The 19,086-nt window shown below is 43.2% G+C and overlaps 1 protein-coding gene across 16 annotated transcripts in view; it reads right to left on the bottom strand.

The window, feature by feature from the left end:
• The window catches only part of MAST2 (microtubule associated serine/threonine kinase 2), a 292,830-nt gene that overhangs the window by 36,466 nt on the left and 237,278 nt on the right, over positions 1–19,086 (bottom strand). For all 16 annotated transcript variants that reach the window (XM_068239556.1, XM_068239565.1, XM_068239557.1 and 13 more), the window contains 6 exons: positions 15,962–16,100; positions 14,685–14,817; positions 14,409–14,574; positions 10,982–11,083; positions 10,782–10,904; positions 6,353–6,462 (listed from right to left, as the gene is read on the bottom strand). In XM_068239556.1, coding sequence (XP_068095657.1) covers positions 6,353–6,462; positions 10,782–10,904; positions 10,982–11,083; positions 14,409–14,574; positions 14,685–14,817; positions 15,962–16,100 — 773 coding nt within the window. The remainder of the gene's footprint in view (positions 1–6,352; positions 6,463–10,781; positions 10,905–10,981; positions 11,084–14,408; positions 14,575–14,684; positions 14,818–15,961; positions 16,101–19,086) is intronic.

The following is a 19,086-nucleotide window of genomic DNA, read 5'->3' as shown; positions in this document are numbered from 1 at the left end:
TAAATAAAGATTTCAGATGCTGTTCCACCAATTTAAGTGTTTGTGGTTCTGTATCTCCCAGCTGGAAGAGAGGGTATTCACTTGGATTGGGGGAGAACTTTAACCTGGGTTGCAGATTATTCTGCTAAGTCATCTTGTAGCTGCCTCCACTGAAATTGAGCTAACAGTTTGGTGTCGAGAAGTTGGATCCGCCATATACAGTATCGGGTGAGTAATTCTATTTTTTGATTACCACCCTATACTGTCAGAGCGGATTAATAGAACCCGGAGGGAAAGTGCTTCTGTAGCGCCTCTCCCAGGAATCTGATATTCCTAAAGTAAATAGCGGGTCTGATGCCCCAATTAAGAAAGCAGTACTGTGTGTCTAAGTGAATATTCTCTCTAAACCTTGTATATTGTTGTATAGTAGCTTAAGTGAATTTTAGTTATATAAGATTGCATGTTACTGTATAGATTTGTGTAGATTGTATGCGAGGTTAAGCTGAGATTGAAGGTATAAACTTGTCCACAGAGGATAGTTAAAATTCAAACCATAAATCGGGTGTAGATAAACCTATAGAAACTATAGAAGAATCACATAAGCTGGAGACCAGGTTTGCCAGTAAAGTCTAATACTGACGTCACCATCCCTAGATAAACCTTCAAACTCAGCTAATCTCACTCTATTTTTTTTTAGCTTAGCATAATGGGAAAGTCTCAAAGGTAAGGGGACTCCCAAGGGTTATTTTTGATTTATGATGTATCATATTCTGTGATGCTGTTTAATGCGGATATATAGATTTGTAAGTTTTAGAAAAAATCATGTTCCACAATTTGCTTTGAATCTTATTTCTGACTAACTCTATTTAGGAGTTTCATTTTTTTTTCTTTCTCGGAGACACTCAGCAGTTGCAGGTGTCTCTCTGGACCAGGACATTTTGAATGGGCATTGCGGCCGCAGGATAACTTTTTTTATCAGTCCCTCCAAAATGTTCTGGCCTGGCTACTAGATGTTTCTGAGCCTTTTCTTCTAATTACTATAAATGTGTTTGTCTATCTCCTCTCACTGTAGTTTCTGTGGAACTGTGATTTAAATTGCTTGTGTATGACTGGTTGCACTTTTTCAGCTAGGTTGTACTTTAAATATGCATCTCTGGACATCTGCTCAGAGTTGTTGCAGGTTTCTACCCCCTCCCTCCATGTATTGGGAGAGACTTGTGTTAATGCTTTTGTTTTTTCTCTTTCCTCTTCCCTGAAAAGACTGGGGGCAATGAGGAGAGTGTCAGGAAACAGAAACAAAAGAAGATCCCAGCTATATGTTGTTTGTCTGTTTGTGTATGTGTCTGTGCACAGAGAGTATCCAAATATTTTTTTTAGAGTTAGGAATAAACCTCTTAATTTAATTGATCGTTTTTTTCTACAGTCAGAAAAGTCAAAAGCTAAATTATTGTTGGAGTCTAAGGTATGCGGACTGTGGTTATGTAAATGTGCATGTGTTGTCTTTCTTTGTCTACTATAGGAGAGGGTTTGTAAATTGTCTTGAGGCAAGGCAGGTGAGATTGAATGTGTAATTGGTTTTCACCTCATATAATGAATGACCCATGCACAAAGTTGCTGGCCATTGTGATGTTTTGAATTTAGTGTTTTGCAAAGGAAACAATTTATTTCGGGTGAACCAGATGTAACATGTCTTAAAATTTGTAATTTAAAGTTGGTTATAAAAAATTAACATACGGAAAGGCATGTTCCATCTGAAGTTTTTTGTTTTTCATGTGGGTTTTTTTTTTTGTCAGGTATTTTTGCATATACCTGAGAATTCAAAGCACACAACAGTTTTGCTGTCAATGGGTGAATTAGGTTTGTAAATCTTCCAGTAGGAATTAAGTTGCTGTGAATGAAATGTAATCATTTTAACTTGAGCTTGCACTCATGCCGATATGAATGTAATGTAGAGATTGTGTCCAAAATCATATTGCTCAAATTACTAGAAGTTATGCTCATGCCAGGTTTTCTGTTCATATTGCCAAGAATAATGCAAACAATTGTGTGAATGTTTGGGTACGTGTATAATATTAATGGTGATGAGTCCCTTAAGCAAAGTGACATACTTATATTTTTTCACTTGTAATTGTGTAAAATTCTAACAAATGCTTTTACAGCAATTTCTTTGTTGGTTTCTGGTCTGTCTCTGGTTACAATCTGAGGGGTGTGGGAAACAAACCCTGGTGTTGGTGCATTTGGGGAGGGTTTTGAACAGCAGACGTTGACCCCCTGTACCACCTACTGTGCACAGGGTGAGATGGGGGGCCAACTAAACCTGCAAGTGGCTGAATCACACAGCCTCATAACCCGGCCCACATCAGTGTTCTAACATGCCTGGAGAGGGTGGAGACAAATATGTCATGTAAAATACTTATTGGTTGATTTGATTGTAATTGTCTCCATATGTCTGTTTGTATTGATACTGTGCTGTATAAAGCAAGGTCAGAGAAATGTGTTTAAGTGTCAGAACTCTATAGTACTAGGATTTACAGACAGTATGATGTTAGTAAAAGAAATTTGAATAGAGAGAGTAACCTTTGTCAAAAATATTGTTACATAGCTACGCATGTGGTAAATAGGTTGCACACACCCACTAAGCTGTTTAACTTCTTATTACCATTGAGGACCTCTACATAACTGCTTTGATTGAGACTGAGCTATCAATTACTTGGCTCATGCAGTTTGACAAACCTTGAACTCTTGTCTGATTCATCTTTACTAATTTGCCTGCACAAGTGTTCTTTATTACCTGTTCACTTGGAGACCTGCCTGTGATATCACCTGATTATGGAATACTTTGGAGATCATCTGATATGATTCTCCTGCACTGATGCAGCCCTAGAAGGATGACCCTCTGCTGTAAGGATGAGCCCTTCCTGCACCTGCCCTCCTCCTGTGTTGGTGATGGCTGCTTCAAGCCTTTCTTTTGTGTCATCCTTTGGGAAGAACTCCGCCTCTGCTGTTGCAACTGTGAGGTTTCTCAACTGGGATGAGAAGTTGAGTCTGCCCTTCCCTGCCTTCTACAACCTGGCTGCAATTGCTACATCCTTGTTATAAATCTGTTTCCATTTCTTTTGTGGGTGCCCAATGCCATACAATGAAACTGCTAACAAAAAGGCACTGGGTGTAGCCACGGTGATTACACGGCCAGCTCTCAGCCGCCACTGTCTGTTTGCCCCGAGACAGTGAGAGCTTGGCAGAAAAACATCTGCATTCATCATGAGGGCTTGTGGTGATGAATTCACCGTCCTCCTTCACCCTTCAAATGAACAATATTCTACTCTGCAATAATGAACTGACATTTCCTGGACCCACTCGAGGATCATTTTTTTTCCAAAATGCATTAAGGAGTTCTAACCTTATGGGTGGGGTGTGGCTTTAGGCAACCTGTTACAGTTTACCACATTCAGTTTTCCATTAAGTTATGCAGGGCTAGATTAGGATGATATACTAGCAAAGCTAACTACTGTTAATTCATCGTGTAGTTGTGTAACCCTTTAAACTGTATATTGTATTTGTGTACCAATGACAACACTAACTCATTGATCTCTAACATACATAGAGCTGTGCATAGTATCTAAGTGATCCCGCCCTTTCCTTTAGAAAAAGTTGGGATCAAAGGTTGGGTTGAAAGGTTGTAATAATGTGCTGCTTAAATCACCCCGATATTAAAATATATACAGCACATCACAATTTCTTAAAAATGACATCATTGCTTCAACTAGTCAGCAGCACATTCCTCCAGACAGTGCTTTACAGATACATTAATAATTAACACTCTAGAAGTTCCAGGCACCTGAATACAAAACCTGTATTTCAATACCCAGTTGGTATATTACCATACAAGCCACTGTGACAGAGATCTGAAGACTCAGACCTATTCATGCATTGTTGTTAAAAAACCTGGTCTATTGAGAAATTAACACATGTAACAAAGTCTACCTCTGCCAGTTGTTTACAGAATAACAAATCCTATTGTCTCTGCTGTCTGTACCATGTCTATGCTATTGTTTCAAATATTTTCTATGTGCACTCCGGTCTAATCTGGTTTTTCCCTAACATCAGGGTGTATATAAGATTGACCTGTAAATAAAGATTTCAGATGCTGTTCCACCAATTTAAGTGTTTGTGGTTCTGTATCTCCCAGCTGGAAGAGAGGGTATTCACTTGGATTGGGGGAGAACTTTAACCTGGGTTGCAGATTATTCTGCTAAGTCATCTTGTAGCTGCCTCCACTGAAATTGAGCTAACAGTTTGGTGTCGAGAAGTTGGATCCGCCATATACAGTATCGGGTGAGTAATTCTATTTTTTGATTACCACCCTATACTGTCAGAGCGGATTAATAGAACCCGGAGGGAAAGTGCTTCTGTAGCGCCTCTCCCAGGAATCTGATATTCCTAAAGTAAATAGCGGGTCTGATGCCCCAATTAAGAAAGCAGTACTGTGTGTCTAAGTGAATATTCTCTCTAAACCTTGTATATTGTTGTATAGTAGCTTAAGTGAATTTTAGTTATATAAGATTGCATGTTACTGTATAGATTTGTGTAGATTGTATGCGAGGTTAAGCTGAGATTGAAGGTATAAACTTGTCCACAGAGGATAGTTAAAATTCAAACCATAAATCGGGTGTAGATAAACCTATAGAAACTATAGAAGAATCACATAAGCTGGAGACCAGGTTTGCCAGTAAAGTCTAATACTGACGTCACCATCCCTAGATAAACCTTCAAACTCAGCTAATCTCACTCTATTTTTTTTTAGCTTAGCATAATGGGAAAGTCTCAAAGGTAAGGGGACTCCCAAGGGTTATTTTTGATTTATGATGTATCATATTCTGTGATGCTGTTTAATGCGGATATATAGATTTGTAAGTTTTAGAAAAAATCATGTTCCACAATTTGCTTTGAATCTTATTTCTGACTAACTCTATTTAGGAGTTTCATTTTTTTTTCTTTCTCGGAGACACTCAGCAGTTGCAGGTGTCTCTCTGGGAGTTGAACTTACCTGGGGCTTCTAATGGTCCACCGCAGACATCCTGTGCCCGCGCAGCCACTCCCCAATGCTCCGGCCCCACTTCCAGTTCACTTCTGGAATTTCAGACTTTAAAATCTGAAAATCACAGTGCCTGCGTTGCCGTGTCCTCGCTCCCGCTGACATCACCAGGAGCGTACTGCGCAGGCCCAGTATGGTCTGGGCCTACGCAGTACGCTCCTGGTGACATCAGCGGGAGCGAGGACACTGCAACGCAGGCACTGTGATTTTCAGATTTTAAAGTCTGAAATTCCAGAAGTGAACCGGAGGCGGGGCCGGAGCATCGGTGAGTGTCTGCGCGGGCACAGGATGTCTGCGGAGGACCATTAGACGCCCTGGGTAAGTTCAACTCATTTTCCCCTGACCCTCTACAGTATTCCTTTAAAGGAACACTGGAGAGGTACTGAATGTGCACAAGGAGCTTTTCCCAACTTGCAATAATGTGGATTAATTGTTAAAAATTGAAAATGTATTTTATTACACATGAGCACTGTAGTTTAGTTTCTATTTACTATTTTAATTGTGTGACTTTACTAACAGAAGTGTTATGTCCATTCATTTATTACAGTTATTCATCACCATTATTGCAAATCTTTGATATTTTATTAGTACCTGTCCCTTTAGTGATGTATGTTGGCTCTTCATGATTTAATTTACGTACTGACTTACTCCAGCTTGATTTTATTATTACCCTTGATTTATTATTTATGAGCAAACACTGAAGAGTGGAAGTTGTAAATGTGATAACCATTTGTCAGGCTGGCATATACCTCAGCACTCTGCACCAGAGATGGTTCCTTCACTCCCTCCATAGCTCCAGTGGTGATGTCACACACAAAGCTGACTCCAGCCAAATATGGGTGAATTTCCACTGACAAGGTTACCCTGAGCAGCTTTAAGAGGTCTGGCCTTGCAGGGAGGTAGGAAAACTATGGAGATTACTCTCCTGCCTATAAAATATTTAAGGAACAGATTTTCCTAGCTTGAGGTGACTTCCATTTTCTGGTTTATTTGCTGGTTTGCATGGGATTTTTCCACTGACCACTGAATAATTTATCAGTGATAAAGTGCAGGCTGGAATAACACATTTATCATATACATTGGGGTTGGTTTCCTGTATAATAGAGACATTGAGTTTGGCACGTTCAGTTGATGTTCTTTACATACAGTGTACAGTATTGCATAGTAGTAACTCCAACTCAGCCTGGTGTCATGTGACTGGCTGCTGCGGGTGGCAGTGTTGTACCTTACCCTGATATCCCACAAACTCTCTTTGGCATCAGACAATCAGGGGCTTACCTTGCTATATCTGGGCGAGCAGGAAGAGAACTGTCTGATCTCCACACGTTCCTCATAATTTGTATCGTCGTCCTCCTCAGAGTCCATGTGCTGATACCTCTCAGAGCGAGCTGAGTGACCAAACACAAAACCAGAATAAGGAGTCACAGAAAACAAACACTGGAATGCTAATAATCAGCATGAAACACATCATGTGACTGTGATGTGTCACAAGTCTGACATTTCACATACGGGGGCGGGACCAAGGAAGTGGCGTGGAGTGTGAGAGCGGTGGAGAGACGTCGAGAAAGACGGACAGCTGAGCGCGCGGCGGCCGAGTCCGAGAGGTGTTGAATACATTGGAGAGCCCACCGGAGGCCACCGATACGGGGGAGAGCCCGCAAAAACTCATGCTTGATGTTTTATCGTGGAAATTGTAAGTGCAATAAATTTTAGATACATATCTTTTAAAACGGTATTACGCTATGAGCAGTTTTTATTTGGAGGTAACATGACCCACATTTGAAAGAGGAAGACGGCAGAGAGGTGTCTAAGATCGCAGAGGTCGGGGGTGACCCGGGAATAACCCCAAGGCATCATATAGACCTGTAGTGGTCTAAGCAAAGGGTGAGTCCTATTCCAGTAGTTTGGTGTGGTGGTGGTGGACTACAAGAACCAGCAATCAAGACAATAAGGAACATTGAGACCAATACAGTGCAGTGTAAGGCTGCATAGAATTGTGTTGCGCTATATGTAGAGACTGACATTTCACATATAACTGCAGATACAGCTCAGACTTGTATGCGGTTGCTGAATCCTCTGTGCACTCTACTCAAACCAAGTCTCCACCTTAATCTTGTTTAACTGGTTGCCAATCGCTTCACGCCCCAGGAAAATTCAATACTAATTGGCCTGAAGTCCTGGGGCGGGGTTTTGCAGAAGAATTGCGCGCGCACCTCCGCTTGAATGTCGGAGCTCTACTCTGTCATCAGTCTCCCAACGGCGAACGCCGATAGGAGACTGTTAGATGGTAAATCCGCCATGTATTTACACTGTACAGAGCTGTGATCCACGGCAATGCTGTAACCGGGGACAGCCATGTGACACGGCTGTCCCACTGGGAGGCACAGAAGCGATCGTTTGTCATAGGCTGAGGCCTATGACACCCGATCACTGTGAATGGCTGGCGGGGAGAGGGAGCAATTGTAATAAAAAATAAAAGTACATTTTAAAAAAAAAAAAGACAAATAAAAAATCCTGAAAGCGATCAAAGCCCACCAACAGAAATCTCTGTTGATGGGTAGAAAGGGGGAGGGGGGAGAAATCACTTGTGTGCACAGTTGTACGGCCCTGCAGCTAGCCCTTAAAGCTGCAGTGGCCTAAATTGTAAAAAATAGCCTAGTCACTTAGGGGGTGTAAAAGCCTACGGTCCTAAGTGGTTAAAAAAATTCTCATCTCTTGAAGTATAAAAGTGCCCATACTCAACTATTTTTTTCCCTGCAGATTCGACCAATTTGCAGAGAATCTTTTCCCTTAAAATGTCATGATCGATCAACTTTCATTGATTTTGATCAAAAATTGATAGAAAGTATCAAATGGAAGGAAGACCTAAGATGATTGGGAGCGGGGCCAGGGCAGGATCATCCACCAGGCAACCTAGGCAAGTTGCTTGGGGCCTAGCAGGTGTCAGGGGGCCAACCTGCCAACCTTCTTTTGATGTCTCTTCGCTTCAGCTTAACAAAAGGATCAGAAGGGGGCCCAAATCTACCACCTTGCCTAGGGGTGCATTAGTTCTTAATCCCCCTGGCATTCAATTTCCCCAGGGTTTCTGTGCAGAAAGTGATCCAATTAATTTTCATAACTTTTTTCCTGTAACTTGCCAAAATGTGTCAAACAAGGGTCTAGTATACAGTGCAGGAGAGTACTGACGTGTATGCACATCAATACTGTCCTCAGCATGTTTTGTATTGACGTGTATATCTGTCAATACCCCTAGGGAGGTTTTAATCCATCTCTGGGTGGGGCAGGAGCAGTGGGAGCTTGATGGTCCATAGCATTGCACTGCATCAAACAGTGCAACGCTGCAGTTTGATAGATTTTCAATAGATTCCCTGCTGGAATCTATCAAAAAGCCTTGTGATGTGTGAGGTTGGAATAGATTCCTTCCTGAATCTACTCTTTTCAAAGAGGAATCAATCCTTTTTCCACATTGGGTGGCAATCTTTAAGTTTGTGGCCAGCTTTAAAGGACAACTGAAATGTAAAGAATGTGGAGGCTGCCAGATGCCTGGCAGTCCTGCTGATCTACTTGGCTGCAGTGGTGTCTGAATCACACCAGAAACAAGCAGCTAATCTTGTCAGATCTGACAATGTCAGAAACACCTGATCTGCTGCATGCTTGTTCAAGGTCTACAGCTAAAAGTATTACAGGAAGGGGATCAGCAGGACTGCCAGGCAACTGGTATTGCTTAAAAGGAAACAAATATGGGAGCCTGCATATAACTGAGTTGTTGTCCTTTAAGGTGGCCATATATCACTTAATGTGCCACCAGATCGACAATTAGACAACATTCCTCTCTAATCGAATCCTTGTGACCAAGATTTTCCACCATTCCCGATCTACTCAACTGATTTCAGCCAGAAATTGATCAGAAGGTCAATCGTAGAGCTGTGTTGCATCACAGATTTTTTTTAGATTCAATAAAATTACTGATTCAAAAGACCGATTGGACCACAATATTGATTAATGTATGGCTAACCCTTACTGTATAAAGCATAAACAAATAAGCTAGTGATAATATCCTGTGACATTAACCCTTTCAGGACCGGCCACCTAACCCCCCTTAAGGACCAGGCACTTTTCCATGGGAAAGAGAGATGCGAGTTTGGGGGGGGGGGGGGGGCAGGCAGTCAGATCCTGTTGCTGGGCTTTCTGGGCTGTGTCCCCCTTTGTGGCCAGGTGTCCCCCCTTTCAGCAGCAGCTTTGACTCACCTTCCAGGCTCCAGCGATGAGCCGCTGCAGACACCACCACTCTCTTGACATCCCTGCTCGTACTGATGCTAAGTCCTGGGTCGCGGCTTGATGACATCACAACAAGCAGGGATGCCGGCAAGAGCGGTGGTGAGCGCCGATCGTTGCGGGAACGGCAGGGCGGTGAGTGGATCCTCTTCTATCCCACCTACCGCCGCAGCTGTCAAAGTGATCACTACGATCCGCCGGCGAACGTAGTGATCATGTGATCAGCAGCCATACGCGATGGCTGCTGATCACTGAGGGGAGATGCCAGCTGCCATATGACAGCTTAATCTCCCCTCTCCGGTGCGCACGATCGCGCCGGGACGCTGCGTTGGCGCGGACGTTAAATCAACGTCCAGTCAGGACGGCAGCACCACCTGCAGGACGTAGATTCAACCTACGTTGGTCCCCAAAAGGTTAAAGAGAAGCCAAACTCCACCTCCTTCACAGAAATCTGACAGGAGGTGCATTGTTTGCGCCGGGGTGTCTGCAGAGTATAACTTTACATTTTGCATGCACTCTACTATGGTGAATTAAAGGGAACCTAAACTGAGAAGGATATGGATTTTTCCTTTTAAAATAATACCAGTTGTCTGACTCTCCTGCTCATTCCGTGTCTCTAATACTTTTATCTATAGCCCCTCAACAAGCATGCAGATCAGGTGCTCTGACTTAAGTCAGACTGAATTAGCTCCATGCTTGTTTCAGGTGTGTGATTCAGTCACTACTGCAGCCAAAGAATTCAGCAGGACTGCCAGGCAACTGGTATCGTTTAATAGGAAACATCCATATACCTCTCAGTTAAGGTTCCCTGGATACAAAGTACCCATGGTCATGTGCAGATCAAGCAATAAGAATCTGCAAATGTTGTTTGCGCCGTCGTAAGTGAACAATAGAGTAAATGGTCATTTACACAATCGCAGCAAAACCTGCGAAAGTCAATGAGGATTGGAATGATCCTACATGATTTAATCCAACATGGTGGTCATTCAAAAACAAATAATCCCCGTGGATTGCGTGTGTAGTGAAACACAATTTACCAAACTTTTGTTAAACAACGTTGCGTGATATCGTGGAAATGAATCATTCGGATCGATACATCGCTTGGAAAAATTGTGTTGTGGGGTACGGGCCTTTAGAAAGCACAATGTCTAAGCAGAATGCTAGCATAGATTTCATTGAAAAACAAGTTCTAAGAAACGTAGATACGTTCTAAGTCTCTATAAATGGTGCTTCAAGGAAACCTCAACTGGAAGGAAAACTCAAGGCTCCAATCAAAAAGCTATTGTGAAAATACTTCTTGCCTGGCTAGTGTTCTTATCCTCTGCATAACTAGACTTGTAGAAAGGCTCAGGGATTAGGCAGAAAAATGGGTTAACTGAAAGAACTGCGCAGTCACAACGATGCTCTCTCTGCTGCTATTTGTATTTCTTACTGTCAAAATAACTGGTGTCGTCCTCTGACTCCAGCTGGGGAATGAACTCTGCCTTCTGCCGCAGCAGCCCATTCCAGTCCAGATCCTTAAAGAATCGGTGCTGCTTCACCTCGAAGGCTCCACCTGGAAAATGGCAGCTGTTAGACAGTTCACCAACAGGCCACAGGGTACCCTGATAATAATACCAGTCTGGTGCCCACCTGTGCCCATCCGCTCCATGGGAATCTGCCGCAGAAGTTTAGAGATGACATCCTGAGCATCAGCTGGTAGAGCGTCCTCCCCTTCTGGCCAGGCAATCTCATCTGGAATAAGATAAAGCTTATGTGAATATACAGAATGTCCAAAAAGTTAGAGACTGTGGCACACTAAGGCAGGGGTCACACTTAAAAACGTGTGTTTCGCATTGCAAAAAAATACTTCCCAATGCACAAACGTAGTGCAGTGGGAAAAATGCATGATTTGATGCATCAAGAAAAAAGTGCCAGCACTGCTGCTTTTTTTCCCTGCACTTCATGTGCGATTCCCTGTTGCTGACAGTAACCTGACAATCAACAATGGCCTTAATTCACGAAGTAGTTTAGACTAGTCTACTGATGGTTTGGTATAATGTTTTAGACTTGTTTTTAGACCTGGTCTATAACATTCGGTAATTAGGTCGGTAAAGCAGGGAAAATGATCAAAAGATGCAATTCACAAAGGCAAACCACGCCCACTTTTTCTGACAGATTAAACCAGCTGATTTCTGTCGGTAAAGTAGTTCTGTGAGGTATTTTAGACAAGAGGATGTAACGTTTTGAATTAATTATGCAGGAGTTTAATTGTATCCAGAGGAGAGCTAATCAGAGGAGAAGGATGTCAGTCATAACTACTCATTTGTGAATTGCCCTGCTTTACCGACCTAATTACCAAATATTTTAGACCAGGTCTAAAACATTCGGTAATTATTAGTGAATTCCCCTCTGATGCAACTGATTTACACCAAACCATCAGACTAAAAACCATCAGTAGATTAGGCTAAACTGCTTAGTGAATTAAGGCCATGGCAGATTTTTCCACCAAAAAACACTGCAGTTTTTACGCGGACTCAAGTGTGACCCCTGCCTAAAGCTAGTCCCACATATGACCAGCCCTGAAATCAGATATGAAGTAAGCATCCAAATTACTGATCAATGCACTACAACCTGGGGCTGTAATATCAAGAAAACTTATAACAACTTAAGAACATGTGATGCAGTCATTCAGACCAGCCAATCACAATCCTTGTTTCAATTAAAGACTGGAACCTAATAGGCTGCCCTAAGTAACAACTTCGCTTTTGCTTCAGAATCTTTGCATCAGCATTGATAAACCAGCCACAGGTTTCCAATCATCAAATTAATGCAATCTTTGACTCAATCACTGCACAAAACTCAGAATGAATGTAAATCTAGATCCTTTGTCTAACCATCAATAAATCAAGAAATAAGGAAAAAAAATACATGGCCATTAACACAGCTCTTTTACCTCAAAACAGTGTACAAACAACCTGCACATGTGTCTTTAGTAGGGAAAACAAAAAACTTTTCATCAGCCCTATTAAGCCATGATACAGCCTGATTAAGCGTGCTATCAGAATTGAGTATTTTTAGCATGAAAAAAGTCTCTATTAGGCGTAAACAGTAGCCCCCAAAAATGATATTAATAAATCCAAGTACAGCGTTTTTCTCCTGTTGGACTAAGTACCATATATACTCCGAATACAAGTCGACCTCATGTATAAGTCGACTCCAATATTTGACCCTCTTAAGCTGGAATTTTTTATTGACTCAAGTATAAAAGTCTACCCAGCAAAGTTAATTGCTGAACTTGGGGAACAGGTTAATGACTGCACTGCATACAGTATTGCAGCCATCAACCTATCCTATCCCTTATGTGCAGCCAATAACTCCTTCAGGACGCCAAGTGCAGCAATTATTCACTTACCTTCCTGCAGCCCAGCATCTCCCCCCTGCCCCTTTCTTGGTTAATTGTCGTGGCCAGAACTTTCAGACTTGTGATTTCTTGGCCTCTTCTTTATCAAAAAAGTGTCACTTACCACTAGGTAAATTGCAGCAAATGGGAATGTCACTAATCTATATACACACACACACACACACACACACACACACACACACACACACACACACACACACACACACACACACACACACGTGTGTTGCACTTGACTTGTAGAAGTCAATGCCTTTGCTTTTATTAAGTGAGTCAGATCTAAATTTCTAGACTTATACTAGAGTATATGCACGTAAATAATAAAAAAAAAAGCCTTGTGCCTGTGTTATCTTTATACAACTTTTTCAATTATGTATGCCCTCCAGAGGCAAGGAGGAGTAGCGTAGTCCTATGTTTACAGGGAGGAACAGCAGGCAGCTGCCCTCATGCATAACCAATTTGAGGAATGCCAGGCTTCTTGGCTACTGAAAACTGCTGTGTGATCAATACAATGAATAAAATGAAGGTTTCCCATTAGGAGGACAGCATGATGGGGGAGCCTCATACTTCCTGCATGGGACGCCACGCTGTCCCGACCTCCATTCAGCGCATCACGGGTCTGCATCAAGGCACTGACATCTAGCCGTGCAAGCCGCTCGGTCCCGGGGCCGAGTTGGAGATTGCCTGGACCTGTTGTGCCACTTCTCTGCGCACTTCTGTACACTCGCTTGGGGCACCTGCTGGAGTACATCACACTCTGAATAAACCGCTTCAACTTTGCTGCTGGGTGCCTGGGAGATGAGAATGCCATTCCTCTATGTGGTCTGGTGAGCAAAACTATTGCATTTTGTCAAGGTCCTTGCTGGGCATTATATACATTACATATGAACTGTGATCGTGGAGATCCGATCTGTTTGTTCTTTTCTCTGCTGCCTGGCTTATGCATGGTCTCGCAACTTTCTTTGCATATAGTCTGTTTGTGCTCCTGACCCTGCTTACTAACAATCTGCTACAGAGGCTCTAACCGATCTTGGTGGACTATGCATCAACAGGGAGCCACGCTTCTGCTGGTATTATGGCAATTTTGAACTGTTCTGGCATTTTTGTTTACTAGCAGCTGTTTCAATGTAGATCCTATACATCGGGTGTGACCCTTTAGATGCCGGCTAGTGATTGGTGGTTTGCATGAAGGTCTGGATGGTTTGTGTTGTGACGGGGTGGCCATCCTATGTTCCTTTTATTGATTTTATATTTGTTTTTGATATTTAATAAAATGTATACAATTTTTTGCTATGTTCGATATATATTTCTGTATAGGTCTTTTCTCTGGTTAATGAATAGGGGGTGTAGGTCCTGCTATTTAAAATTTACCACTGCCACTATATTGTTTGTCATGATGACACAGTTACTTGGAATGAAAGTGAACCATACACTGACGTGCCCATTCTAATACACTGTATTGTCTGTAACCCTTGTGCAGAAGTCTCCTCACAATCACACAAAACATTGCTGAAATGCAGCATCATCTACATTTCTGGAATGGTGTTAGTGATAGATCAGCTAAGTTTATGAATTATATTGTAGGAAATGGGGTAGCAGAGTAGTCTGACCAAAAACTAACAAAAAAAAAAACAAACAAAAAAAACAACAACAACTTACCACTGATAACCTGTCCAAAAAGCTCTTCTGGGGTATCTCCAAAGAAGGGGACGCAGCCTACTAAGAACTCATACAGAATGACACCCATTGCCCACCAGTCAACAGGCTTCCCATAGCCCTGCCTAAGAATAACTTCAGGAGCAATGTACTCTGGGGTGCCGCACACCTGGTAGGGAGGACAAGGAGAAGACCTTGTCAGCAATAGCAAGGTTACAGTGCAAGCTGAAAGACTTGAATACAAGGTTATTATTTATCAAATAAATGTATCATCCATACCTGTTTATCCAGAAACTCCCTTGCATCCTTTTCAATGTGCCCCTCATACAGATTGGTCGTGAGACTCATCAACCCGATCTTCGATAACCCAAAATCTGTTAGTTTGATGTGGCCCATAGAGGTGATGAGGAGGCTACACAAGAGAGGTCACTGTTACCACCACAATACAACCTATTTTAAGCATACATTTGAAAACGCTGCATGTTGAAAAGAGCGCAACACTAGTAGAATACCGGTAGTTTTACCGATACTCTACTACATCCTTTTGGGAAAACATCTGTAATATTCACTGATATTTTACTATGACCCAACTCTCACACAGAACCCTCCACTGATGGTGCTTAAAGAGAACCTGAGGTGGAGCGGTGAGAGTGATAGGGCACATGTAAACAGCTGGCTGGCGACACAATGCGATGTCGCCAGCAGCGTGTATGATTTATGGGAGCATAGCAGAGCGCAGAGGGGGCCTGGGGGGCACTGTATAGCAACAGAAGCTGGGCATTATATGCAGCGGAGCAGTGCTTTTCGGCGCTGTTAGATTTGAGCACAGCCGGCGCCACCATAGGCTACAATAGGAATCACAACTGAGCAGCGCTCAGTGAGTAACGTCGGCGCCGTCAGAAGACGGAGCAGAGGTTGCTTAAAAAAACACAATAATTCGGCCTCCAGCAATCGCTGGAAGCCGAATTATATCATTCCCCCACTATCCATGGCGTCCTGGAGGGGGAATAGTAATTAATACGGCCTGGACTTGTGCAGCAGCAGGATCAGCCATATACTGGCTGTATCCTGCGCCCAAGTCTACTGGCGCAGATTTTAAATGTATGCATATGCAGACCCAGTCTGTGTGCTAATAGGATTCGTAGAACCCACCTCGTGTTCTCTTTAAAAGACCCCCGCCCCCACCTCCCTTGGTGTTGCCCCTAACCTCCCCCCGTTCCTACCCGGTGGGCAACTAACCATAACCCCCTCACCTAACCTCAACGTGTTTATAAGGGCACTGAATTTGAATATGATGTGCAACATGCAAGAATGGCAGAAGTGCATAGACAGGACTTCTACCGTTCACCTCATAGGCGCTGCGCAGCAGTGCAATGTGCTATCGCACTGCTGCATGCATTTTTCGGGAAGCACATCGCTGACCCATAGCAGTGCATAGCAGCACAGGTGGTGTGCGATCGTACAAGTTGTGTTCCTATCGCATGGCCATATGCACTAAATGATGTGTACGAGCCCTTATGGTTCATATTCTCAAAGACATACACAGTCATACGTACTTATCTGGCTTGAGATCACGGTGGACGATGCCGTAGTTATGGAGGTATTCCAATGCCAACACAGTTTCTGCAAAATACATCCTGGCCATTTCCACAGGAAGTGCCCCAATATTCTTCAAAAGAGTGGCACAGTCACCGCCTGTGAGATTAGAAAAATTCCAGCATTACTGGCAATAAATGGAATGTATAACAAAGCAATGAAATTCAGCGCCTGTATGCAATGCATGTACGTATCCACTGTTCTCCTTCATCAAATTTCTATGACTTGCCCAAAAATGGAAACCATGCCATTATATGTGCTAAAAGTCAATGGCCGGTTACACAGTGGCTTCTCTTTACTATTTGGCAGGAGGAGCTTTGGTCACCTGGTTGCACAGGGTATCTTCAGTCCACAGTTACAGCATGTCTCCGCCCACTACGGGCAGCCACTAGGACTGTACATGCAGCTGCAACAAGTATGCACAAATTGTCACTATTTGCAAGCAACGTATATGCCCAAAAAACCTCAAACCATTATTTTGGCTTAACTCTGCTGTCTGCATAAGGCTTGAGGCCCTAGTTCAGCTTTATGTTCTTTAATGCATATTGCTTGGAAAATATAATAGACATTGTAATAAGTTCTATACACTGCAATCAAACTATCTTTCAACTATTAATTCTTACTACCTGGCTGTATTGTTTGGAGAGCTAAACTACCGTGCTTATGTCAGATGCTGCTCGGCTTGACTGAACAGCAATCTAAGGGGGGATTTAAACTCCTTCCTCATTCCATCGTCACCTACATGAGGTAGCCAGGGTGGGACAGGGACGGGTCACCAATCGTGTACATGTAATTTAGGCGCCAAGAAATTACGCTTCCCCCACCAGCCCGCCGTGGACTGTGAGGTAAGACTGCTGACCGATGAATTGCGCTGTATTTATTGTAATTTGGGCTCAGTTTCTTGACGGAGCCCAAATTGCTACCCGAGCACCGCTATAGCCGTAATTGCCATTACAACTTACATTTTTCTGCGCCATTTTTGCCTGAAACGCACCAACCAGCTTATCACTGAACACAAAACTGAAACACAAAACTGATAAGCCACCCCTGCCTAAACACTTTGAGTCCTATGGGAGAAAAGAGCTATAGAAATGTTATTGTATTATTGTATTGTACTCCCTTGTGCTGCAGACAGATTAAATCGTTATCCACCTCTGCAGCCACTTCTCTGCAGTCTTATACAATTCTTGGCTAGTTTCTCGCTGCTCAGCGTGGTATAAAGTATTAAACCTTTCCTACAAACTGTGTTCACACAAAATGTAAAAGGGCAGTGATAAATGATTTCTTAGGGGTCAGTCCACATTTGTCAGGTTGCGGATCGGAATGAGTTTTGAACAGCTCAGTTTTTGTAAAAAAAAAACTGATCCGATTTTCTAAATGTTGTACTTTTGCAGCATACGTTTCCAGTCCGTTTAAACATGTCAAAAACGTGTCCTTCCTGTGTGCTTCTATTGGATGAATAGGTCCGCAAAGAGGACGCTGAGGGGAGGAGCAGGCAGTAGGCAATCTACTTTGGCATCCGTTTGGCGTGCAAAAGTTCTCTGTGTAGAGCATACATGTCAAACTCCGGCCCATGGGCCAAATCTGGCCCTCAGAGCCATTAAATTTGGCCCACAAGTGGTTTCCCCATTTTGCATTATGTTTGGCCAACTCTAGACCACCAGGGAAGCTTTATTGGAAGTGAAGCCCTAGAATTAAAGGGAAGCCATATTGGGGCGGTAGGGGGGAAGCACTAAACACTAGGGAACAGTGTAGGGTAGGGTGGGGGCCTCTAGACACCAGGGAAATGTATAGGGGAGGGTAGGGGCCTCTAGAAGCCAGGGAAATGTGTAGGGGAGGGAGGACTACTACACACCAGGGAACGGTGTAGATTTTGGAGCGGGGGCATTAGACACCTGGGAACTTTATAAGGGAGGGTGGTGGCCAGTAGACATTGAGGTTAGCCCACAACTAGGTCCCAGTGTACAATTTCGGCCCACTTTGTATTTGAGTTTGATACCCCTGGTGTAGAGGAAAGTCCGTTTTTGTGTTGCCTTTCATTGCCTCTGCAGGTATCCGGGCTTCGTGGAAATCTGCAAACTCTCCGTTCAGTTTTCGAAGCCCACGGATACGGTTTTTTGAAGTGTGTGAAGATGGCCACTATTTTTAACACTGGTATCCGTGGTTCCGTTTTTTTTTTTCAGGGCAAAAAAAAAACAGCCACGGATATGGTTTTGAAACAAGTGTGTACCGACCCTTACAGCAAGCAGGGTACAGCAGTGAGAGCTTAAAGGGAAGGTTCAAGCAAAATAAAAAAAATGAGTTTCACTTACCTGGGGCTTCTACCAGCCCCATGCAGTCATCCTGTGCCCTCGTAGTCACTCACTGCTGCTCCAGTCCCCCGCTGGCAGCTTGCCGACCTCGGAGGTCGGCGGGCCGCATTGCGTACATTTTTACGCATTCCCGCTAGTGCAGGAACATTAACACATGAACCAGTAATACGTAAAAATGTATGTGTTAATGTTCCTGCACTAGCGGGAATGCGTAAAAATGTACGCAATGCGACCCAGCTGCCAGCGGGGGACTGGAGCAGCAGTGAGTGACTACGAGGGCACAGGATGGCTGCATGGGGCTGGTAGAAGCTCATTTTTTTATTTTGCTTGAACCTTCCCTTTAAACAAAGTGGAGAGGGTGTAGGAAGTATTCAATGCTTTGTTACACACTGAGCAGAGAAAAAACATTGAGCAGTAGCCACAGTGCTAGCCACAAATGGCATCTGTACAGAAGAGAGAAAGGAGGGCTGCATCAAGTAAGTTGCCTTGTGCTGGGAAAGCAAACTAACTCATCTAAAAGCAAGGACCTAATAGATGTCGCAAGCCAGGTACTTTCAGAATGTTTATCACAAGAAGGTACAGACTTGCAGAGCACAGAGTTTTGTTTATTTTTTATTATTGCAAATTTACTGTCATATACAGTATATTAAAAAACGTGAGACTGAATAAAACTGGCCTTACACATCATGGTCGGAGGTTTCAGAAACTGAGGGGTCAGGGGATTTTTGTAAAAACTCCACAGCCCTGGTATTAGACTATGGAGTCGAGGAGTA

The sequence above is a fragment of the Hyperolius riggenbachi genome, chromosome 6 (assembly GCF_040937935.1).
Source record: "Hyperolius riggenbachi isolate aHypRig1 chromosome 6, aHypRig1.pri, whole genome shotgun sequence".
Taxonomy (NCBI): Eukaryota; Metazoa; Chordata; class Amphibia; order Anura; family Hyperoliidae; genus Hyperolius; species Hyperolius riggenbachi.
The sequence above is the reverse complement of the archived record's forward strand: the minus strand, read 5'-3'. Positions and strand labels throughout refer to the sequence as shown.